This window comes from Aphelocoma coerulescens, chromosome 1A (assembly GCF_041296385.1).
Source record: "Aphelocoma coerulescens isolate FSJ_1873_10779 chromosome 1A, UR_Acoe_1.0, whole genome shotgun sequence".
NCBI classification, from domain to species: domain Eukaryota; kingdom Metazoa; phylum Chordata; class Aves; order Passeriformes; family Corvidae; genus Aphelocoma; species Aphelocoma coerulescens.
Genome location: NC_091014.1, coordinates 8211302 through 8237377, shown reverse-complemented (window position 1 = coordinate 8237377; position 26076 = coordinate 8211302). Strand labels below are relative to the sequence as shown.

The following is a 26076-nucleotide window of genomic DNA, read 5'->3' as shown; positions in this document are numbered from 1 at the left end:
GGTGGAGAGGGGCTTTTCACAAGGGCACAGGATGAGGGGGCAATGGTTTTAACTGAAAGAGGGCAGGTTTAAATTAGATATTAGGAAGGAATTCTTTACTGTGAGGGTGGTGAGATACTGGAACAGGTTGCCCAGAGGAGCTGTGGGTGTTCCTTCACTGGAAGTGTTCAAGGGCAGGTTGAATGGGGCTTGGAGCAACCTGGGATAGTGAAAGATGGAAGTTGGGACTGGATAAGGTCCCTTCCAATACAAACCATTCTATAATTCTATGATCTTCCCATTCAAGTGAGGTTTTTCAGTAGCCCCCAAGCACACAAAGCCTCACATGCTTTCCTTAACCACTGTCATGCAGTGATGGGGCTGCCCAAACCTCAGGGACTGACGGGTATTGGCACAAAACTTTTCCTTCGTGGCTCAGAGGTGATGATGAGGCCTGGGGCACAATACATCTCTGGACAGGCAAAAACCATGGCACAGCACCCAGGGTGGTGGGGAGATGCCCCTTCCAGCCAGTACAGCTGCAGCTTGAAGCCTCAAGCTTGTCGTGACCCTTCCTGTGATAACCAGTGCCTTGTAATCCAGCAGCATTTACTGGATTAACACAGAGAACTTTAGGAGCAGGAAAACATAAGAAGCTGCCTAGTTATGAGACTATATAATATAGAATATAGTTAAGTTTGTAATATAGATTTATATAATTTGGGGGCAAAAAACAGCAGTGTCCAGCCAGCCAGTCTCCAGGATGAGGGAGCCGTTCCCACCACCCATCCCCACCTCCTCCTTCTCTACAAACCCTGCTCCTGCCAGGACACCATGTACATTACCCAGTTCTCCTGTCATGTGTTTCATCACATATTTAGCAGTTGTTCTTTCCAGGGATTGGAAAGAACAACTGTTTTACTAGCCCATGTGTCAATTTGCCTTTCAGGATTCTCAGCAGCAACCCTATGTTTTTCTGATATACTCTCATCCAGTTATAATACTTAAACCACCCAGGGTCTTGTTCTTTTGCATTGAGAGGGCCTTTCTCAAAGGGTTTTGCAGTCTAAATACCACTCTGGACGTGATTATAAGGCCAGATTTTACCATTTCTGCCCTTAAATAACAGCTGCTTTGGAGGAGGTCAGCTACTTTAACACCAGCATTGTCTTTGGTGTGGAGAAAAGAAATTGCTGCAATCATTTTCTCACAGTTCTTCCACAAAATTCTTTAAAACACTTTACCCTTTGTAAAAAGATGTCAAACACAATAAGCCACAGTCAGACCTCACTGGTAGTAGACCTGTCAGAGGCACATTGGCTTTCTGCAGGGTAGCGACGTGTCATCTGTGGTCTCTGTGAACTTTAACACCGAGCACTCACAGCCCTTCATGCTCACAAAGCTCTACAAATATCAAAAGAGACCAACGGATAGTTCAGAGCCTTCCCTCTTGAAAATTAACCTCTATGAAGATGAATTCACTGTGACTAAGTTCCTCTCACTTCTCCATTTTCTCCCCTAGGAGTGTGTCAGTGAAAGTCCCTGCAGCAGGAAAGGAAATACTAAATCCTTTTGTGGTCAACAAGCACACGTGGAGAGTGGACTGGTACAGAAAGGTGGCAATGCTGCCCACTGGAGAAGCACCACTAAGGGAGATGAATTCCACTCCATTTCACACACTGAGAGAAGCCCAACTCTTTAAAATAAAAACCACCCAACATGCTTTTGCACATGTGAAGTCACACTGGGGGTTTATTTAACAGAAAACTTGACCATTACTTTCTGAACAGACAGAGGGGGTTGACCCTTTCAAATACTCCTTTGAAATCTTGCTTCACAATTACCTCATAAACACTGAGGTTTCATCCCACTTGACCAGCCTTTCTTCTCAGGGAGTTCTTCAGTGTCATGTACAGAGGCTGGAGTTAACTCCAAAACCAAAGTGAAAATCCCAGTGATTCCTTTTCTGCCATCAGGATTTGGGTTACAGGGTTTTTAACCCTTCAGTCTTTAAACCTAACAAATTCATCTGCAAATCTCTATTGCTTCTCAAAAAGATTTTAGACAAGGCTGATTGGAAAATCATAATTTTTCAGTGAGCTCCTAAATTTTCTGAAAAAAAAAACAGGTTAAAGAGAAAATTGAAGTAAAGAACATGATGATAAAGGATGTTTATACATATGTTTATCTTCCTTGTTCTAATGTTATTGAGTCATCTAGTCTTTTAGTCACCCAGCAGTAATATCTGGACAGGTTTAATCCAGTTCCACAAAGTGAGTATTTTTCCATTAACTGCAATGAGCTTTCTATGAGTTTTTGTCATTTTCCTCAGATTTTTACAGCCAAATAAATGTAGTTTGTCAAACTGAGAATGACTTTTATTACCACCAATCTATGCATGACACTCTTTAATATTCATAACATGAAAATCTTACCATTTAAAATTTATACATCATGGGTTGTTTTTTGTGGGTTTTATTTTCTTTTTATTACATACATTTAAATGCACACATAATCATATTTTCAGTTTAATAAATGCACACAACTTTCTACGTGGCTAAACTTCATCAGTGATACTTTCACTATATGCAGTGATTTTACACAATCCTACAGATATTCACCCCACTGCCTTGTATCCCTTTGCTTTCACACAGCAAGAATCAGTATTTTCAGGAGGTCCAGGCTTTTCAATGATTTTCCTAAGGTTCTGTCTTCCAAAGCAGGAATCCCTATTTCAATACACAACAGGAGCATTTCAAAATAACCTTTTTTTCACTTCTTCTTGTAGGTGACAAGAGGTTTTCAGGTCACTGCAAGTGCAGGTTTGTGGTGGACAACAGGGTCTCAGCGGTAGAGGGTACATCTTGACTGCAACCCCCAAAGACCAATCCCTTAAACACCTTGCTGAAGTAGGTTCCCAGGGCTTAAATCTGCAGTTATTGAAGTCAACTAGATTGAAAGATCATGCATTAACAGAAATGTTAGGCTTAAGGAAAAAATGTCAGGTTCAATGTCGATATTCACAATCTCATGAAGGCCCATCAAAGTAGCATTAATGGGCAACAGCTTTTTAACTCTCAATATTTAGGTATCCTATGCATGGCTTAAATGGTTGCTTTGTTAACTACTGGAAATCTATCCCTTATACACTCTTTTATAGCAATAAAAGAAAGGCAAAAAGAGGTGCAGTGCTTCACACTTGATTTTATAGTATTTTCCTTCCCTCACTGTCATAAATTTCTACCTACAAAACCATAAAGGAGAAAGCTCACTAAATCCTCATGTTTTGTCATTTGGTATTCCCAGTCAGAGCACAAAGCAAACAAGTGCCCTGCAGAGGGGCCAATGACACACTGACTCCACAAGGCACCAGTGGTGTTCCCCAAAGTGCTCTGGCATGGGCTGAGTGCCCCGGTGCCGGACAGATGGACAGTCCCCAGCTGGATGGGTGCCCCTCCCTGCTCCTGCCACACGAACAGAGCAGCATCCAGACAGGCTGGCAGAGAACTGTTTGCACAAGGTCACTTCCATACACATAAAACCAGCTTTTCTCTTCAGGAAAGTAAATATTAGTGCCTGTTATTCACAAACACCAAGTATACAGCACGCCGTATGCAAACGCTGCGTGCATATGGACACCAGAAAAGCCACCCACATGCTGTATCTCAGATCCACACACCCTGGCACTGTGCAATCAGCCAAAATGTTCTCCTAGAACAGGATTCATGTTTCACTACCAATATGGTGAAGCTTTTTATTCAGAGCTACTCAGTTATTACAGTCGAACAGGCCTGACAGTATCAGAGATGATCACAGTTCTAATTATAACTTTTAATATGCTGGATTTTATTCATTCCTCCTCCTTTTCAACCTTGATGTTTTATTCCCAGCTATTCAGGGCTTAAGACTCATAAATGAAAAGAGAAGCTTCTGGTTTTTTTGAGTATGGATGTCGCTGACTGTTGCCTATTCAGAAGGCAATCTGCCCAGAAAGGGTTCAGGGTATCACTATTTAATAGCTCAGAAGCAAATCCCAAGAAGGCAATTTCCTAAGGTACCTGCAGCATCCCAAGTGGCTCTAATTAAGCTGCTGCAAAAATTGCTGACCTCTAGTTTGTGAAGGATTCAAGGCCATCAAGGCCAGGTTGAGAGGGGGCCTTGAGGACCCTGGCCTAATGAAGGGCATCCCTGCTCATGGCAGAGAGTTGGAACCTGATGATCTTTAAGGTCCCTTACAACCCAAACCATTTTATGACTCAGTGATCAGGAGATCCCAGGCATGAGATGGAAAGCAAGCAGATGAGCCAACTGCTTCAAGGAGAGCAAGCAGACCCAGGCAGCCTCCACTCAACAGATGTATAAGCTTTCACCAGGTTTCCCTTGGGCACTGAGTTTTCCATCTCCCAAGACAATTTTTTCCTTTTTATTTCTGCTCCTTGTTCTCCTTCTGAACACCAACACTGTGCCAAATATCAGCCCTTCCTGAAGTACCAGCCAAATGAACTCACTCCTTTTCATGCCTTGTCATGACCTTTCTTTACCAGGTGCAAGACAAGGTGATAAATTTGGGTCCTTTTTTATAATCTGAAAATAAAGGACACGGGCAAACTCTCACTTTGGATGCTCCTGAGATGTGTAGAATCCACAAATTAGAACTACATCAGATATAAAACAGCTGAGTAGGACAAAATAATTTACCTCAGATGAGGACCTAAGCTGCTAACTTCAGTGGGGAAATTATATCCATGTACTTAAGAAAAATGAGCCAGATGGAGCAAATGTTAAGGCAAATACTACAGCATATTTATCTACAAGGCTCCTCCAGTCTGAATGAACAATTTAGCTCAACATAAACATTTCTGGGCATGTGCAAGTACATCCAAGAGCTTGTGCATCTCCTTCTGTACTGCCACTTCCTTACTGAGCCACTGCTCTGAACCAGGTTTAACTTCTACAGTTACAGTGTCCATAGGGAAAATGCGTCCTCAAGGATTCAGTTCCCTACTGCCAAATTGTCTCATCCTCACAGGGCTCCCAGGGGGTTCATGTAGAGGAGGATAAAGGTAATAATATTCTACAAGTTGCCAACTTTAATCCTGTGAGGACCTGAACTATGGCCAGATTTAATCATCTGAGGAATCAACTTGGCCCATTTCATTGCATTTCCCCTCCAGTAGCAGTCCCACAGTGTCATCCTGTCCAATCTGCCACACAAATTCCATTTTAAAAAGCATATAAGAGGACATCATCAGTTAGTGTTAAAAAGTCTGCAAAACGTATACAGAAAAAAAGAGATATTTCTATGAAAATCCACAAAAGAGCATGAAATGAACACCAAACTGACTTAAGATTTAAATATTCTTAACACCAATCAATACGTTTTTTTTCAACACTGCACCTAAAGAAAAATCCTCAACTTACTGGAAGCAAAAGGTTTAAATTCAATAATATATCTCAGTTATGTCAGAGCATTGACTCTGTGATAAACAGAATTCTCTGACTTTAATCCAGGATAGTATTTAACATCACCTTCATCTTAAATAAAGCATTCATTTTCAAACTTCAGAGGAATTATTCATGTGCTTAAAAGCAGGCACATGCATGAGCATTTTGCAAAGCTTCCACTCCTGTCCCTCTGCTGTTGGTTATCACTTTCCATTAGGTGTAAGAATTTTTCATAGCAGGCACCAGAAAAATATTAGAAAAGGAACAACACTGTTATTAGAGGGGAGTCTGGGTGATGCTCGCTTGTCTGATCTTGTATCATTTTTCTGCCCTGTCACCTCCTCTACAATTTCCTACCAAATGCATTTGCTCCACATTTCCCTTTCTCTTGAGAGATGTTGCTATGTGAAAAACACCCATGAGGTATTTGGCTTGCACAGGGCAGGATGTGACAAAGCCATCCCTCATTCCCTCGTCACTAGCGACCCATGTCTGGTGCTCCTGGTGTGCTCCTCAGTCTCTCCATGGGGATGGATGAGTCTGGCTCACTTCTGGGCTCAGCTTTTCCCCTTCAGGCTTTGACTTCCTCAGGGGCTGAATTTTAGGTACAGCCAGAGAGTGAATCAGTGAAATAAACCTTCAGTGTGGAAGGGAATGTTACCCCAATATAAATAGTTCCCAAAAGAAGAGGGATAAGAGCTACATGTATTGGTCAGTTTTGTGTCAAAACAAGTGATTTGCACTAGAACTTGAACTCATATCATTTTAACCAAAGTGGTCACACTGACAGAAAACATGTTTATAGCCAGGCCTTTGTTACACTTATATACAATTTTACTTACAATATTATATTACACTAATATATAGTATTGCATTTATATGCAATACTAAAAAATTAAGCATTTTGAAAATGAAGAAAAGGTGTGCTTCTTTTGCCAAACATAGTTAATCCTTGTGGGGAAGTAAAAATAAAAATAACTTTATTGACTTTAGGCTTTGCCAAAGCTGCATTTACTTATACGAAGATTGTTACCAGGTTCTGCATTTCACAAATACAAATTTTACTCAGGAGTCTTCTCTGTGGAAAAAAATATTGCAAAACCAAAACCCACCAGACTACAGAAAGACTGTGAACTGTTTGCTTCTCCCATTCACTGTTTTTCAGTGGATGTTTTGCTGCCAATATCATTCAGCATTTTATTTGTTTGCTGACCAGATGGCTGAGTATTTTCAAACAGGAAAAAAGAACAAAACAAAAAACACTACCCATAGCAAATAAGACCTTTTTTCTTAATAATTTTTAGCTGAATCTTTGTCAATACTCAATTTTGGAAATGCTTTATGTTTTTACAAATATTCCATTTTGAGGGGGAAAAAAAGAAAAAGGACAAAAAAAGAGACTGATGACACCTGTGTCGCTAGAGGGACATCATGTTTGGGAGGTTTAGCTTGGGAACTTCTGCCTGAGTTGCAACTACTTGTCCCAGGATAGAACCAGCCCTTTGTGAGCACTTAACTGCCTTATGTGAAATAACCCAGTTCATTGAGCAAAGCAATATCTTAAATCACAGCCTGACAAGAAAAATATGTAACACTGTACACTTATGAGCAAGCCTCATCCAGTATTGCTCTCCTGGGCTGTCTCCAAGCCCACAGAGTCCATTTTCACTGCAAGAGTAACTAATAAATAAAACCAAGGAGAAACTAGCAGCCCAAGGCAGCCTGAGCTAAGTAAACGGTGGAGAAAACACATCTTAGATTTAACTTGGCCATCAGCTACACTCAGCTTCTGGACTCTTTTCTGTGTCTGTGCTGCTAACTCCAGTTAAAATGATCTCTGGTAGCAGGGTCTAGCCAAGCCCTGCTCAATACACAACTCTTCTGAAGTCCAGATTTACCCATAGGGCTAAGGAAGCTTCCTAGGCAGCTACAAAGTCAAATTTGTTATTTGTCAGCATTTCTAGCAACTAAAGAGTGCCTGGAGCTGCAAAATTCCCTCTTGCATCCAACCCAGACCTGGTGAAGGACGAGCTTGGCGTGACAGCAGTAGGCAGAGCTTTGTCCATAGCCCCATTAAAGCCTTTTCCAGGGGCAGGGTAATGTGTTATCACAAGGGCTGCATCAGTCAAATCCATCAGCAGTGACTCATCAGCCCATGGACTGGGGGAAAGGCAGGAGGGAGAGATCAGGGCTTTGCTCAGGCACAGTTCCTCAGCTGTGCCTTGCTACTGATTGTGCCCGCGAGATATGACCCAGTCTAGGACACAAAGAAAGAAATGCATTCATAGCTGGTTTACCTGCCTGGGCAATGCAGCCAGCCTGTAACCACACACATGGGAAGCCATAAAAAATCATGCAGCTGCCTTTTTGCAGTGGGAGATTAAATACAGACACAAGGTCTAGCCCATTTGACAAATAACAAGCTGATCATAACAGGCAAGCTTAAATGTGTCTGTCTAGAGAGAGAGAGATAGACAGACAAACATAGATAGATAGATAGATAGATAGATAGATAGATAGATAGATAGATAGATAGATAGATAGATGCTGCATATACAATAGAGAAATTTACCCTGACATGAGCCTGATGTTAATTATTTCCTGGATAGGGACTCTGCTGTGTGATAATACACCTTTGGTAGGAAGCTGCTACAAGGCAAAGCAATAAAAACTGTTGGCTCACAAACAGCTCTCTAGAACTAAGGACCAAGACTGTGCTCTTGCTGCGTTTCCCTTCTAATTCAGCAGTTCAGAGGCAAAGATTTAGATCCCTTCTTCGGTGTAATTAGGTCACTGCAGAGACCTCGCTGCAACACTGTGATGTCCCAGCCTTATCAAAACACCCTCAACCCTGCAGCTTACAGAGTGCTGCAAAGTGACCTTGTAGCTTGTGTAACAGCTAATGTAACTCACAGTGGAGACTGATTGCACTGATGGGTCCTTATTTTACTTTAGGTAACTAAAAGCAGAGCATTTACCTGGAAAAAGCTCTGTAGACAGTGGAAGAAAATGTGCACATTCAGCAGAAAAATCGCTTTGAGGATGGTAAAAATTAATCTTGAGTGGTGATTGTCTCTGTCTTGACAGCTAGACGCTTAGATCAAGCTAGGTGCCTAACTTGTACAATTAAAAGCAAGGTAAGTTCTTTTTAAGGTATGAAATGCTGGTTCTGCCTCATGTTACTTCCACACCATCATGCTTGGACTATACATGGATCACTGGAGCAAGGTCTCTTCACAATGGTTTTCTGCTGTCCTGAAGAACTATGAGTGTGCTACATGCCTTCCTAACATATAACATGTACCCAGTTATCATCATCCCATGACAAAACTGCCTCCACTCATCTTTACTGCCTAACTGCAGGATTCCTGTGGAGTTCATGCAGAGCTTCTACTGCAGTGTCCCATGCTGTGCCAGCTGCCATGGGCAAATCCATGCCAGGGAGCACACTGACAGCTCAGGGACCAGAGCTCTTTGGGTCTGTCCTGTTTAGCAGGCCAGAGACCACCTATGAGAGCAGGTCATCGCCCCAATAATTTATTTTTATTTCTAGTATGTGTGGTGCCCAGTGAGGCGCTACTGAGTCTTTCCATCAGACTATCTACAGTGTGAATGCTAAATTTAAATGATGTCAAAGTTTGTTAATCAAATTGTACTTTCAGTAACAGTCACATAAAGCCTCCCAAAACCTTGAGTCAGGCATCATTGCTTCCACCCCATCACATTCATATAACCTATTTAAGTGCCACGGGACCTTAAAACACTATGCAATTTAGCTCCACTTCATTTAACTCTACAGATTTTCAAAGCTGACATTTTCATCTCTTCAATACTGAGGAGCCAACTTAACTTCTCTTTTCTCCCACATTTTTCAATGAAAGCTGTGATTCCTGCGTGACCACATCATGAGGCTTTAAGGAAATCTTTTTCCCTTGTTTAGCAAAGCAGTTCAAGAGATTTGCAGGTCAGTATCACAATGGGCAATGCAGCAAACCAGCTGGTTTGTCTGGGGTTGTTTTAATTTAAAAGCTGGAACTGCAAAGCAATGACTTTTCAGAGGAGCCAGCAAACATTTAAGTAGGGTTAGCTTTCAGTACCATTAAAAATACTGGAAAACAGAAAGATACAGGAATTGATTGTTCTTGGCATTATGTCTCCTCTTAGCTGGGGTGAATGGGAGTGTGATCATTGATCACAGCTATTTCAGTAGCAGTTCAGGGCTCAGTCTTGAACTATTTGTAATACCTGGTTGGTGCATCCCTAAGAGGATGGCTTGACTCTAACAGAATGTGTTCCTTTGGTGCAGGATAGAGCAACGCTTCTGGATCCACTGCCTCTCGCTGTGCAGAGGCTAACACAGAGAACAGTGGGCTTCCAGCTAAAAAAGGAGAATTCAGAGCCCTAGTGTATCCTATATTCAGCATCAAAACCAGGCATTAATTGACAGTCACCCTGTCAGATCTTCTGGAAGCGGAGAGAGTTGGCCTGGGTTCAGCTGTTGCTTGAGCAGCTCTAGGGGAGAGCCACTCTCCTACTGATCAGGACACTTGACATTCATCACAAAGCAAGACAAGCTGCTCATCAGCAGGTCTGCAGGGCAGATGCTTGTGACAAAGGTGCAGCATGATAAGCTGAATCATTTCCCACTCCAATTCTATCATGCAGCCTTCCCCCAGCATCCCTGAGATGAACATCAGCTCCTAGTCCCTCCAGGCAAGCATGAATCCTGCTGTAAAGAAGTCTGGTTAGGGCCCCTTGTTCTTTCCTTTCAAGAGAAGTCTGAATTTTCAAAAAATTGGATTAAATAAGAACAAACAAAAGAGAGAAGAAAAGAACTGTCTTGGGAAATCTTTCTTTTCTTCATTTGCTTCAGGGAACCACAGAGCTGGAGATAAAAAGCAGCTTACCAGAAACAAGCAGCATTTGATCAGCACTGTTGACCTGCCAGCAGGAGGGAGCCATGGATATAAAAGGCTGGGGAAAATCAGCAGTCATCCATTTCTGCTCTACATCTCTCAAAAGGCACAGCACCACCCCTTGTGTGTATAAAACACGACCAGCCTGTGTGAAGATCTTCCTTTAAGAAACTTCAGAGAGCAAGCACAAAACCAGAAGGATTTCACACACCACAGGAAACACTGTGGGAAATGAACACTTTAGGAGTCAACAGCTCAGGTCTAAATCACCTTTACCCTTCAGTTGGCTGCTAGCAGTCACCACCTTGGGCACTTAAGTTTTCTGTGACAGTACAATCAATTTAGACACTGATTTCTCTACTATCAAACGTGTACTGTATTTTAACAAGCCAGCAGCAATTATGTTAATGGCATCTCCATCGCTCCTCCCTCTGGCTTGGTTATCAAATGCAATTCAATTTTCTGACCATATTCATTACATCAAAAACACCTCTAAGCATGTTCAGGTCAGTTCCAACCTCAGAGGGAAAGTTCACCCTCTCCCCAAAGCAGGGGTTTTTCATCAAATTGGATTATAAGATTAGCACTAGTAACCCACATCGGTAATTATCATATAGAATATAGCTCTTTTGACTCAGTCTACCCTACTAACTATAAGAGGGACAGGGATCTGCCCACACTCATGGACTGGCTCACCTTGTTTACAGCAACATCTTCTCCTGATGTTCCTGTTCTTGGCAGAGAGCATAGTCTTTTAACCAATCCCAAACACCCTGAGCCACTTTCCTGTGGATTATCCCTGGAAAATATTTGTACCTCTAAGGTGGAACAAAACCTAACCAAATGAAATTTAAGCTACCCAGCATTTTCACCACCAAATAACACAGTTCCTATCACTTTTTGTAGGTATTTTCCAATAGTCTTCAAGTATCACCACAAATCACCTCTGTTGTGTGTTGTATTTCTTGACCACAAAACACTACGAGGTAAGAGAGGTTAATCACATATCAATGGGATGAGTGATTTGTCTTCTCTTTGTAGCAGTAAAAACTCAATGTCAAAGGAATTTTCTAGTTGGGAATACACCATCATCTGGAATTATTATTTTTTTCATTGAAAACACGTCTTGCAGCCAGCAAATACCTTTCCTCACAGGGACAGCACTTGCATCTCTTAAGTCAAAGCACAACAGAGAGCAACAATGCAATTCTTTCACACCTTTAACACACAGCTCTGGTTTTCTTCTTCCTACATCAGGAAATACAATCCCCTTGGCATTATCTCAATGTAAATCCAGGCTAGCTCTATCCCACCAAAATTTATTGTTCTAGAAATAAAAGACCAGACTTGTGCCCATGGGGGGGGTCCCAAAGCCTCCTGTACCACTTCTATTCCCCCAGAAACTAAACAATGACTGAGTAATCTCTGCCATTCTCCCAGCTAAACCCTCACCCTTTTCTTTTGGCTTTTTAATTTTTTTTTTTTCCTTTGGGCAGGTGAGTTTTCAGCCAAATCAGCATTAGTTCTGACTCAGCACAGTGACAGGATCATCAGCACCAGCAGCAGAGCCAGCGGCTCAGCTGCACATGTCGTCCTAGATCATCTTAAATCAGCTGTGAGCCCATGTCCCAAGTGCACAGCGATTATTGTCTGGCACTCTTTATCAGAGGGTATCACAATGCTTGTGAAACAAGGTCATTATGAGATTTAGATAATGTTTTGTAATTGAAAGGGGTTTGTTTGCTTGCTTGCTTTAAAAGATGGTTGTTAAAATAAAAACAAAAAGGCGTGTTTATCTATTTCTCGCCTCAAAACCAGCGGTTTTTGTTTTCAAAAGACTGAAAACCAAAATGTTCCCACTACCAGCATTCAAAATCTAAACATATTTTCAGGTCCAGGGTAAGACCTAAGGTGTTACCAAGGGGTAGTGAGCGGGACACTCTTTTCCAGGTAGGTGTAAGGGTTAGGGGAGATATGGCCGTGCTGGATAACAACATGGGACCTCCATAGTAGCAGCCTCTAGAAAAATCTTGGCACCATCTGGGAGACATTTGGGACCTGTTGCCAAACAATATTTCTTTCCTATCTCAAGTATAAGGCATTCAAAGCTACCTTTCTTTTTACCAACCTTTATCTGTTCTTCTCTGATTTTTTTTTTTCTACTTAGTTGGTGCTTACCACTTCCTTCAGCAGGTGTTGACAGCAACCTACCATATGACACAGCGAAGCCTGCAGTGATGGCATCTCCCAGCTGCCCACAGCCTGAGCCCTGCAGGTGTGAGAGCCCCTGGCTCTGCCCCACAGTCATTGCAGTCGGTGGGAGCTCTGCCAACATCTTCGCTGAGCACAGGGTCAGGCTTGCAGAAAAGGTTCCCTTCAAGTGATTCCAGCATTTCTGACCCAGGTCATCATCTGGCATAAAGCAACACACAGTACTGCCAAAGCTTTCCCAACCAACACCTGGAGGACAACATGGCCCAGGGAAGGCAGCTGACAACCCAAATCCCTGCAAAAGGACAACGTGGCCCAGGGAAGGCAGCTGACAACCCAAATCCCTGCAAAAGGCCATCCTGGCCCCTGGCTGGCTGGTAGTCCTGACTCTGTAATGCATGGATGTGTCAGGAACCCCAGCACAGCTCCCATTCTCACTCAACCTCAACCTATGAAGAAAAAGAGAAAATAAAATCATGGCCTCCTTCATAAATGATAAATGTCACCCTGAATGATCTAGGGATGTTTGATGATGGGAGAAATGCAATCTTGTGTTGGTTTAATGGCTACTACTCTTTTGAGTTTATGGTCTGTTACAGCACTTTCCACTATGACTAATTCTCTTATTCTTGAATCATTACAACCATGGCTCACTATCCAGTTTTTATGCCAGTATCTGTCTTCCTTCTCAGGTTTTCATTTCTGACACCTCACCAGTCTCTCCTGTGCTCCCCCCACCTTGCTCTGCCATGTGCTTTCGGCTGTGGTACCTGTGTTTTAGCATCTGTCTCCTCACCTTTTGTGCTCATGTTTCCACTCCATCAACTTTATTGTCAGTGGTTTTGTAGCCTGTTTTTTGCTCCTCTTTCATCATCTTTATGACCCTTCATCACCACGGAAAATGGAAGCTGTACATTTCTCTTTCCCCCACAAAGACACAACTCTGTGTAGCAAGAGGTGAAAGAAATAAAACGGTCTGCATAGGAATCTTTCCACAGCCTCTTCTGCTGACTATGAATTGTTCATAGGTTAAGTGTCTAATATCTTTCAAGGTGGCTAGAAATTAGGGAATATAACATTGGATCATCCCAGCAGCTGGTGGAGATACCACCTGCTCTCTTGCCAAAATAGCAAATGCAGATGCTTCAGAGAAAAGGACAAGGGTACCAATAAGGGACAGCAAGGAAACCAACCAAGAAGGAGAATTCCTTCGTAAATGACCTAATCCCGCCAGAGATTTTAAGGCCAACAGAGACTAAATGAATCTCGGAGATCAAATAGTCCCAGAGGTTGTTTACAGTTACATTAAAAAAAAAAAAATAGTATTAGCTTTTAACAGTAAAAACATTTAGCCTTTCACGTGCACAAAGATCCTTTTTATTCCTACTTTATCCTATAGATTTGCGTCTCATTAATTTTCTCTACCCCACGCATTAATGCATGTTCTTCTTTCTCTTCCTTTGTCAAGTTACTCCCTCCTTACCGACGAAGCCCCACCCTTTGCTGTGATCACTGTGCGCTCATTAACCAGCTGTAGAACAAACACAGCGTTCACGGCTCCTGAGTACTAATGATAGGGCACAAAACCACTCTGACAGGTTTTATTCTTTTTTCTTTTAATCACCCACCCAAATTGCTTCACCGTCAGTACATGGGTTGCCTCTACAGAGCTTTCTGCAATGACTCCAAACCTCTTCCCAAGCAGGTACAGTTCACTGACAACACAAGAGTGTTTCAGATATTCAGATTCCTGCCAACAGACATCCCTGTTACTCCTGCCATGTGTACGTGGTGACAGGCGTGCAGGCTTATGTAACATCTTTCCAAGACTGACACATCTCCTCTCCATCCTTTACATAGAAAGACAGAATTTCACCTTGCTTCCCAGGCTGCTTAGCTCAGTACCTAATATCCTGATTTAACATACTAATACACTTTAAAAACTTCACACTTAGCTTAGACATATTCAATTTTTTAACCTTTTCTCATCATGAAAATGGGTGCTATTTCAACACACCAAATCCACCATACTTGACCAAAGTTCAAGTTCATGCTTCCCCTTTTTTCTTAAGACTTTTTTGCCTTTGCCTTGCAAGTGATTTTACAAGACTCTTTCATTTTCCAAGAACATTTCTTTTTTTTTTTTTGTCTTTTCCATAAGCATTCTAGCAGACTAGTGCAAAAATACATTCCCTTAAAGAAAGCATTTAGCATTACCCTTTAATTTACCTGTCTACTGAAACAGCAGGTAAACCGTGCAATGTATCAGAATCACATTTATTATCAATGTCAAAGGCATGTGTTTGCTCTCAATCTGCATAACAACTGAGAGTCGAACAGGAGTATGAAAGAAAACATCTTTGCCAGCAGGATACTCTGTATCTCTCTTAGAAAGCAATTTGGCTGAATGAGAATTAAGAGAAGAGTCACTCAGTGGGTTTAGGGATTTTTTTGTCATTCAACACAGAGGAAAGATGAAATTAAGAAAAGATCCATTTAGGTTGAGTATCAAATGTCCTAAAGGCAAAATCTGCTCAGATTTGGGTGAATCTCTGAGGGGAAGCTGAAGAAGACACATTCAGTTGAAAAGTTTAGAAAAAGCACCAAACACTGGAACATAACATGTAACAACAATTGTCCCTGCAGCAGCAAGGGGACTGGCATGAATATCTCATTATTTCCAACATAACAGCTTAATGTGTATTTAATGGCAGTGAAAAGCATGGGTGTCATCAATTCCACTCAAAGTCATAATTTATGCAACACATGAAACATTTGCATGAGTACCCTGATCATCACTGGCACAGCAGAAAGAATTCACCAAGCACTTATTCTTGTACTACTGTCCTAATTTGAGTTGCCAAGTCACCAGAGGCATAGGGTACAGTAATGGGTCTCCCCAGGTTCTGTGCCCCAGAGGTACCCCAGCCATCCAAGCTGAGCCTGCCTCCATCTCTTGGAGATGCACACACCACCTTTAAATTTGCTGCTGGCATTGGAGACCTCAGGGAGAGATCACAATGTGAATGATCATCACAGCCTGGACTGAACACAGCTTATGGCTGTATTGATTTACTCCAAAAACTCACAGGAACATTCATTCAAGCTGCTTGTACCTTTGGTTTGCAGCACAAACACACCCCTCCTAAATCCAGTGTGCTGAACTACTACAGTCCCTGACAAGCTAAGTCAGTGACAAAAAGGTTTCTGGAAAGTGACATTCCTGTACATTATTATTTTACTATCTATGTAATCAGAGCACCAAGGAGCCTCAGGCACAGCCAGAGATCCCACTGCTCCAAATGTTGTGCCAGCACAGAAATCTCACAAACCAGCAGATATCTGTATTTCTTGTAAGCAAGGGAACAGAAAAACAAGTTGTCAAGGAAGGAGGGGGGGAAGTGCTGCTGAAAAAAGATCCCCTGAAGATTGAAAATTAACTACCTGCCAGTACATTAAGCCTTGTCCTTCTCAGACCTTTTGGGTATAAAACAAAGGATGTTTACCAAGTCTTTAGAGGACTGCAATACCCTCTGACAGGCTGTGCTTTCTTATGGCACAACTTCATCCCCATCTGAGTCTGCCCAAATCAATCTCATTGGGAGCTGATGTGATTTTAATGGCAATACACCCAGGCCACTCAAACTGGGCTGAACTGGGGCAAATGGCAAAGTTTTGAGACAAAACTATTAACTTCTGTTTTTCCCTTTTGTAAAGCAGTTCATTTGCTACCCTGGTTCTTCGTAAGCTCCATTTTTTTCCCCTCTGTCTCTATCCAGACATGTTTGTAACTACATTTTCTGGGACACACTTTCATGGCCGCACACGCTCCAGCACAAGTAACACACAGCTTTTTAACCATGTGAGTGAGGGCTGTCTCTGTTTTAAAGAGTATTCAAGTCAAGTAAAACAACATTGTTAGCCTCTCTGAAAAAAAAAGCAAAAGCACAGAGGTCCAGGTCCAAAGGGGTATGGGAGTAGGGCTCCGGAGAGAATTTGCACACCTAAAGCCCAACACAAGATACTCAAAATACCAGCTCTACACTTTTGGTACCACTGCACTGGTTCAGCTCTCACATTTAACCATCTGCAGAGGTTCATTTTTTGGAAGTGAAGACTTTAGGATGAGAACAGACCTAAAAGTACCTGTTTCCCTTCACTAGCTGAAAAGGGAGATAGGTAATTTAAAGCAGGTGGCTGCATAAATCCCTCTCTCTGAGAATGACTAACATTTAGGAAAAACATGCCCTGAGAATGATTAACATTTAGGAGAAACATGCCCAAAACAGACACTGGTTTGCTAGACATCACCTCTCCCTACTGCAAGATTTCCCATGCTAGACTAGCACTGAGCTCTGCTACTTGAAGACAACAAGTAAATTTCATAGGCAAAGAGGGAATATTCCCCGGGTCCGAAATGCCCAAAGGAAGGAGACATAGTCTTCTGTACCCCCAGCCGAGGAGGTGCCACACTGCAACAGCCTCCAAGCATGGATCAGGACCCTTTGCCAGCCAAGTGTTCCCACCTGGCTGCAGTCACCCACCCCCAACCCACTCTGAGAATGTACAAATTAGTTCTTGCTAAACGGTGGAACTGCGGGACGTGAAGTGGGGAAGCTCTGGTCCCAGAGCATTCCTCGAATAGGAGGGGGTTAGAAGGAAGGGGACAGACCGCTGTTAACTCACTTACAGGTTTCTGCTTGCCTGAGCAGAGCCCCGACCACCTAGACCTGTCTGGGAAAGTGGTACCCAGCCTCCTCACCTCTACAGCAGGTTTAAAACACATGAAAGACCCACTTGCTCTTTAACAGCAGCAGAGAGGATTTCCCTGCATGTAGGAGTGAGGCTGGAAACCCCGGAAAAGAGCTTCATGAAACCCAGCTCCCTTCCCCGGAAAATCTCAGGGGCCACCCGGGGCTCCACATCCCTGTGCAGCCGCCTCAGCCCCGCATCCCGCAGAGCCGTGCGGGGCGTCCCTGCTCCGAACACACCGAGTGTCTCCAGGTTCGGGTTCTTAACAGCAGTAGAAAGCCAGAAAGTTTCTCTCCCCCTGTTACACTCACGGCTCAGCCCCGGACACACCGAGCTGACACCGGGAGGCGGGACAGCTTGACACACCACCCCTCCCTTATTCGCCACCTTTGCGCTGATTTAACACAGTATTTCGAAAAACAGCGAGGCCGGCCGAGCCCCCTTCGTTTGGAGGGGGACTCTACTATTTCCATGCACCGAAGGGAGCAGCGATCACCACGGGCAAGGGGAGTGGGGAGTGCGGTTCGCGACCGACAGCCAAGGGAGCCGCTCTACCCGTGATGCGGGGGGGCTCGGCCCGCACGGCAGCGGAGGGTCCTCCCCGTGGGTCTGACCCCTCTATCATCCCACGGACAGCTCTGGGGGAGCCAGCAACAACCAGCAACACCCCCTTGCTGGGATGCCACCCTCCTCCCGAGCCAGTGCAATATCCCCCACCCGCCCTTCGGGATGGGGAAAACCCCAAGAGGAGGAGGAAAATCTCACCTCTTCGCAGGGCGGCAGCTGCAGGGCGGCCGCCTGCCAGCCCAGCAGCCAGCAGCACACCCAGGCGCTGCCCGGGTACCCCCGCTCCGCTCCGGCCCGCCGCATCCTCAGCATCCTCAGCAGCATCATCCTCCTCCTCCCCCGCCTCGGAGCGCCCGCGCACCCCTTCCCGGGGCGGGGGTGCTGGTGGGGATCACCGCCCCCTGCTCCTGCCGGACACCTCGGAGCCCCGGCCGCGGGCTGCCCCTGGCCCTGCGCCCCGCCTGCAGCCGGGCATAACCCCGGGGCTGTCGGACACAGCGGCCCCGCCGGCCGCCCGCCCCGGCAGCCGGCACCGCCAGAGCCGGGAGGAGGGGCCGGCAGCGGGGGGAGGAGGAGGAGCGGGAGGGGGAGGAAGGCTGGCGGCGCAGGCGCACGCTGCCGAGGCTGGTCCAGCCCCGGCGGGGCGAAGGGAGCGCGGAGCATCCTCCGGCTGCATCTCACCAGCCCGAAACCTCCGCGGCGGGGGCGGTAGCGGGGCCCGAATCCCGCAGGCACCGCCGGCAGCCCGGGCCCTGCTGGGGAGCCCGGCAGCACCCCCGGCCTGGAACGTCTGGCCCCGATGGGCTCCGGGATGGGGGCGGCGCTGTGGGATGGAATCCCCCCTTCCCCAGCCCTGCCGTGGGATGCTGGCCCGTATCCCCCGCCGTCTCCCGCCTGACTCCTGTCACCCCCGCACCATCCCTGTGTCATGGCAGCGCCAGGCGGCGCGGAGTGCTTGCACCCATCTCTCCGCTCCTCGGACGCTAAGGATGCCCGTGTCCCCTCTCAAGGCGGGATCCCACCAGGCAAGATGTGCGCTGGACCGCTGAGCTCCTGGCCAGAGCACAGCAGCGACCTGCTCCATGAGATGCGACAGCAGCTTGTTCGGGGCCTGACCCAAATTATTCTTATCCCCAGAATTATGCACATTTCTCCCTCGGTGGTTGTCTTTCAGCCCGAATTTTGTCTCCTGTTCCCCAGCAATGTCCAACTACTCATTCCTAATGAAGTGTGTGACTGCCTCAGGCACTGATTGTCCTCTGCCTCCCTGGCATCTCTGCCAACCCTGCTCACTACTTTCCTGCTCCCTCCTGGGTCGTCCTTTCTGCCTCCTCTTATCTAACTAGCAAACCCCAGCACAGAGCTTCTCATGGCTAGCACAAGATGTTCCCGTCCCTATCGATCCACCTTTTCAGACTCCAATACATAGCCCTTTTTTTTTCCCCCTTTTCTTTCAGTTCATGAAGTGACTTTTTTTTGTAATTTTACTGCAGTTCCTGCTCACCATGATTCAGGTTTGACTCAGCTTTTATTCACTTCATGAAAAGAGATGCAGGGTATAAGGGCAGAGTCAGATCTTCGCATCATGCAACCTTCTGTCCATCCTGGTTGGTGTCATTGCTGTGACTGTATGCTAATATAAAAATGGCTCATTTTGTTCATTTTATGTCATTTGAGACCCTTGCTGGAGCAGTCAGGAAGGGAGCTCTGTGGTGCTCTGCTAACAGAGACAAGTTTGCAATTTCTCTTTGTTCTTGTACAGAGCCTTGCTCTGATTTTAGCTCCAGCTGGAGGAAGGAAAGTGGGTTATGGTGCTTCCATCGACGGCCCCATTGCTCACCAGGGTGCCAAACAAAGCACCTTGTGGAATCAGTTACATGAAAAAATCAAATTATCTTTGAAGAAAAAGTGGAGAAGAGGGTAGAAACCATGCTGCTGTTTTATGTTTTGTGTTTCTGCAGTGGGTAGGTCACAAGGTTGGACCCAAGGATTCATTTCTCACCTTAACCGCAGGATAAAATCCAGTGTCTGAGGAGCACTGATTTCAGCTGGAGCAGCATTTGTCTTCACATTTGGTAAAGTAAAACACACAAAGCTGCAGGTACTCCCCAGCATACAGCAAGGGACTCACTCTGAAAATATACGGGAAAAAATATATTGGTTGGATTCAGCAGGTCTTTCATGCAAGGAAAATGGGTGCAAGGTCAACTTGCAGAAAAGTGCTCTTCTTGCTGCAGGTGCTGACCTTGAATAAGAATTCAGAGTGGGAAGTAGGTCTGGAGGGCTGCTGGCAGAATTGCTCTCTGCAGTGGAAGGGTTACTGCTGCTGACTCCTAGGGACCCTCCAGGGGGCAACAGGGCCGGCAGAAGTCAGCTCAGGTGAGCAGAACTTCCATACAGCACAGGGGTGGGTGAGGAAAGGGAGTACCAGAGTGTGCTTTGTCAGCTGCCCTGTCACCCTTTTGCATCACTAAATTATTTAACCTTAAAACTCAGAGCATGGAGAAGTCAATTTACAAATAAAAGGCTACCTACTCTTCTTCAGGACTCACTACATGTTGTCAAAGCTTTTTTACTGTGTCCTCTGTGGAACTTGCTGTCTTCCAAGCAAGAAAATCACTAAGATCTGAGATTTTTTTTTTTTTTGTCTTACTTTATGTTTCCAAATGACACAAAGTCCAGAAATTACTCGATCTTTAAAAGTATGATCACTTTGGTTGCTGTGCTATTTGAACAGGATCTGAAATGCCTGTGATATTAAATCCTGCAAATCTTACCTGAAAGCAGGATGGCAAAAATTCTGCAGTGCATAGTAAGCATGTGGCCAGCAGAAAATAAAAAGTATACTGTTTAAAAAATTAATGAGCTCAGATAGACATGAACAAATGAGATAGAGGAAAGCAGTGTGGGATTTGAGACATATTGTGCAACTCTAATACAAAAAAAAAAAGTAGCACCTATATATAAGGCAGCAGAGATAAAGGAGTTTTAAATCTAGTAAGAACAGATAGCAGGGAGCGAAACAGAGTTTTGAGATCTGTATCTGAAATCCTGACCTAATATTTTGAGTCACGTGAGAAGATACAAAAGTAATTCAGAAGATTCATGCAGTCTCACTTATAAACAATTGCCCAGCTCACCTACATTAAAGTACAAAACAAAAAGAAAGGAGAAAAGCAAAGTAGTAAATAATAATTTATATTCTAATGTGTTTCAAGTTACATCTCCCCTATTGCCTGAATTTTATTGTGCATCAGCCTGGTATAAGTTAAAGATGCAAAATTGTACCTTTATACTGCTGTCCTAAGTTGTGCCCAGAAAAATCCAACAGCTTTCAGGCATTTAGGATCCAGATCTGTAAACAATTCTTCCTGACACAAGCAAGATGCTGAAAGTTAATCATGGACTTTGATGTTTGCAAAGCTCAAGCCATAGGTTTTCCCTGTAGCCACGGAGCTGGGGCAGGGAAAGAGCCATATGTCACTAATGTTAATGACACCAAGTGAAAGGGAAAATTAAATGGCTGCCAGCTACTGTTTGGATGACAGCAATTAGTAACTACACTTGAGATTAGTCAGGTCTGTAGGCTGACAGCGGCTGGCTTGCGTGGGAATACATCACACGGTAAATGAAGCTATTAACCCTTTTCTGCTCTGCCTGTTTCTGGTGAAATCACCTTAAAAACCTTGCCTGCACTCACATTTCACTTCAACTTTTGGAAAAGCTAATCAACATAAAGCAATTTCATGGAGTTTCTTCATTGAAACTCATTTTCTAACATTGTTGACTATCCACATGGTTAAATTTTGTGATTGCTCTACAAGAGTAACTGTATTCCTACAGAAGGTAACATTCTTTTGTCTTGCTAACAGGTCTATCTGTGAGCTCTACCACGGTGTGTCCTGCTCAGACTTCTTCTTTTTCTTGAGAACCATATATTTGCCCATATAACCTGGTCATCTGTGTATTTTCCATGAGGGAATACTCTGAGACAAAAATTAACATTCTTTCAAGACATCAAGTCATCCTGGTGCTTTACTGAGTGCAGCTCAAGAAAGCTTTAAAATATGTGCTTGCTCCTACAAATGTTCTTACTTTTGGACTTCCAAACTCTTCAAGCTCTTTGGAAATTCAAGATACATAGCAATACTAAAAGAATGTTTATACCCAGGCCTCTGGTTCAGCTCTGACCTACTTGGACATCACTTCTACTTTCAAGTAATTCAAGGACCACCATGACTCCATTCTAGAATAATCTGGAGAACCCTGCTGAGAAAGCTGATGTGATGGCTAAGCAGTCACTATAAAACAATTGGTGGCATTGGCAGTGAGATTTCTCTCAGGTTCTCCTGTAGCCATGGAAGAACCCGATGCTGGGATTCACCTCACTTAACTTTGTCACGCACAGCTTGTAGGGCTTTGGGAGTACTATTCACTCTCCCCTAAAAATAAGTTATAAACACATCAGAAACCTTTTTCTAAATGGTACGTGAAAGCATCCAGAGCTGAAAGTGAAGGTAGCCTTCATATGACATTGTTTTAATCATCTATTTTAGGAGGAGCTGAATGTCTTTTCTCTCCATTAACTGCACAGGTAGTTCTGATATAGACACCTACACATGGTGAAATGAAGCCCACCCTAGATCATTTTCTGCTGTCTAGTGAGTGTCCTCTTTAAACAAGGTTCACGTCCTCCAGCTTTTGGTGGGTGTTAAGTGGTACATGTCTGACTGGCTTATACTCCACACTCAGCCCCACATGCACCCAAACCAGAGCACAGCACAGGGAAAGGGACCTGGCACAGGGATTTCTGGGCTGTGTGATGCAATTGTGAAGCTTCTTCACATAGCTGTAGCCTCCTGATGTAAACCCACATCTGAAAAACAAGGAAACAAGGCTTTCTGGATAGAGAAAAGCCAGGATCAGCTTTACTGCCTTTTCATAATTCTCACTCCTAGATGAAACATTCAGCATTTATCCCTTTCCCTCATTTGCTCCTCAATGCTGTATTTTTGCCTCTTCTCCCTAGAGATGTTTAGAGTGCCTGTATTTTGCTTTTATAGCAAACTTCATCTTTTGGATCCACTTTAGGCCTCTTGGAGCCTTCCATTTGGGATTTCTTTGTTCATCTTTTCTCTCATTGTGACTACAGTTGAATTTTCCTGTAAATCTTACTCTTGGCTTGGCACTAGAACAGCTCCTTGAATACATACAATTTAATATTAGCTGTGCAAAAGTTAGACATAAAAGATCCAAAGTAATTCTGCACCACTTCTATCCACAGGCCTGGAGAAGAGAGGTTAGAGACGTAATCTGCCTTGCTTGAATCTGAATCACAAAAAATTCAGCTGTAAGAGAGGAATTTCTCTGCTTTTGAGATGGCCACATGATTTGATAGGTCTTTCTTTGCTTTCTAAACTAAGGGGAAAATATTAATTTTCAGTTTTATTATGTACAGTCCATCAGATTCTCCTCCCTACCATATACAGAATAAAAAGAGATGATCTCTGCATTAAAATCAGTTAGCATGTTTCTTTTGAGTAAGAAGGAATAGCAAGGGTAAATATTTCCAAGACAACTGGGGACAGACAACAGGATCAGCATCCAAAGCCTTTTACTGCTGCTATTAGGGTTTCTTAGCCATTCATGCACAGGCACTTTTCCCAGCAGACCTATTTATCTGCTATCGGGTAGCAAGAGGGTTTTGAGTAATGATGATTTTCTTGACTTTGCATGCAAAATCGAGCCTCATTAGAGGACTCCCAGAGACTCATGGTGATATGGTTATGCCCAAAGAGGACATGCCATATGGGGGGGCTGGGTGAGCAATCTGAAAAGTAATGTAGGGTCAACTATTAGCAAGCTAAAATCTATATGATCTGCCTGCGTTGATTTGGTGTGTGAACTAAGTTAGGAGGAATGACGTGGACTAAATTGCTTTCTGCAGCAGAGAACAGTTATTTGGTGTAACCTTGTATTCATTTCAATAGTGATGCCAGGTATATTGAGGCTGATCATGTCCACTCTAGGCTGGCAAGGGCTCTACAGATGCACTCGGGGCTCTAGGAAAAAGCAGAAGGCAGAGCAGCCTCCACACAGTGCTGTATTTCTGGCCAAGGAGTCCCTATGTTGCCCAACTTCTCCAGTCACCATTTGTCCCTTGTGCCACCACCAAAGTGTCAGGGGCCACTGTCCCACAGTGTGGTGAGGAGAACTCCCTCTCCCCAGCTACCCTATCAGAAACATCTTGCTTTTCTAGGAAAATAAAAATCAAAATGTCACAAGGCTTCCACACAGTTCGACCAGATGACCTTTAGAGGTCCCTTCCAAGCCAAACCATGTTCTGATTCTATGATACTGTCCTCTGGAAGGAAACAGGGCTCATATTTTCTATTGACCTGCCTGATCTCGATGGAAGCTTTGCGATTAAAATGCTGCATTTTCAATGGTCATTCAAAGGTCTTTCTGCTTCCCCTGAATCAATGACAATATCTCCTCACTCTTCAAAAGCTTCAAAGAAAACAATACCAGGCACTCCAAGGGACATCGATGGGAGCCATCCTGAGCCAACATTAAAATGCTTTGAAAGTCCCACCTGTTTGATAAACAGGAATTTTTGTAGATAGGACATATTTTATCACCTTATTATTTGCTATGGTTGGTAGCAAAAATGAATTGAGCTGACACTGCTGATAGCACTGACGCATGCAATGGCAGCAAATGACTGCAACTCAGTATTAACAACAATATTGATTTTCTGCTCCCAGGGGAGCCTTTGTAAACTTTCAAAACCCAGTTTTTCCAAATAAAAAGCACCCAACTAAATGTCAGAGATTGTAACAAAGTCATTTTAGTAGAAGCCAGAGGTGTAATTCATCATGTGAGAAGACTGTGATCTCACGTACGTGGGTGAGATTGCACTGGCCCTACGCGAGCACATGACTGAAATGCAACTTTTCAAGGTGACTTCAAGGTGAAGCTATGGCCAAGCAGCCTCATCTACCCTGACAGGCTGACCTCCAAGTCAGTGCAGAGTCCCATCTCCATTTGTGGGGCTTCAGCTGTAAGGAGGATGAAGGAGCAATATGCAACATTCACTTGACTCCTAATCATAGAATCACAGAATGGTTTGGGTTGGAAAGATCACCCAGTTCCTGTTCCTTGCCATGGGCAGGGATGTCACCCACTAGATCAGGCTGCTCCTGTGGATAAGGACTGATGTAAGGCAAAGCAGGGCATGTGCTGTTAGACGATTTTGCAGCTATGACAGGCAAAGCTTAAAATGCTCAGTGCTCTTAGCAGCTTTCTTGGCACCTGGGAGCCTTTTGCCTCCATCCTCAGCATTCCTGGAAGCAGTAAGTACCCTCAAACGTTGTGTGCTAATGCAAAACCTTCGTAACAAGCTCCTCCTCTCTCTGCCGGTTACTGCAATTAGATGAGCACATCCGACTGTCACATGCATCATCTGTTGGAGAAGTTATTTTATCCTAACATGGCGACAGTCACCGTGCAGGCTCTCTGTAGTTCAGCTCTGGATGAGTCACAGCACATTTACCCAGCACATCAGGCTCGATTATGATTAATTTCTGAAAACAATTTCCGCAGCCATTCAGGTGCCACAGGCAGATGCCTGCGTGCTCAAAAATAAACACTGAGTAAACTCTTTGCCTGTCTTGCTGAGTTTACAGCCTCCCTCTCCTAAAACTCCCACATGTTTTCATTTGTTAGACCCAACTCACTCTATTGATATTCATGGAAAAAGAGGGAGGTTTGGGGCCAAACGCATCAGAAGAGCAGCACCCCCTATCCTAGGGGCTTTTACCCCTTGCTGAGAGGGAGGACTGCTTGTGTGGGGAAAGGGATACACAGATCTGGAGGGCAGCTGGGCTTTGCATGGTTTTCTGCAGGAGGAGGGAGCAGAACTGTACATTTCACATCAGCCCTGTCCCCACTTCGAGGAGATGCCTCAGAGTCAGCCTTGGTTGTTCCCTGTGCGGTTTGAGGGTGAATTGTCTATTAAAGCAGGTGCTCTGAGTCCTATAAAGAGCATTATAGCATCTCTAGGAGTATAACCTGTTTCCCTCACAAGGAATATGGCAGTATTTGAACAGGGAATATACCTTTCTCTGCATGTTTGCTTCTCCAGCTCCCTCAGGATTATGTTGTTTTGACACAAAGTCTCAGTTTGATTTGCTCCACAAAAATA

At 44.2% G+C, this 26076-nt stretch overlaps 1 protein-coding gene across 1 annotated transcript in view; it reads right to left on the bottom strand.

Moving 5' to 3' along the window:
• Window positions 1–18268, bottom strand: part of ELAPOR2 (endosome-lysosome associated apoptosis and autophagy regulator family member 2) — a 100037-nt gene extending 81769 nt beyond the window's left edge. The window contains exon 1 of the mRNA XM_069035385.1: window positions 18069–18268. Coding sequence (XP_068891486.1) covers window positions 18069–18197 — 129 coding nt within the window. The 5' untranslated portion in view covers window positions 18198–18268. The remainder of the gene's footprint in view (window positions 1–18068) is intronic.
• Between the last annotated feature and the right edge of the window lie 7808 nt (window positions 18269–26076).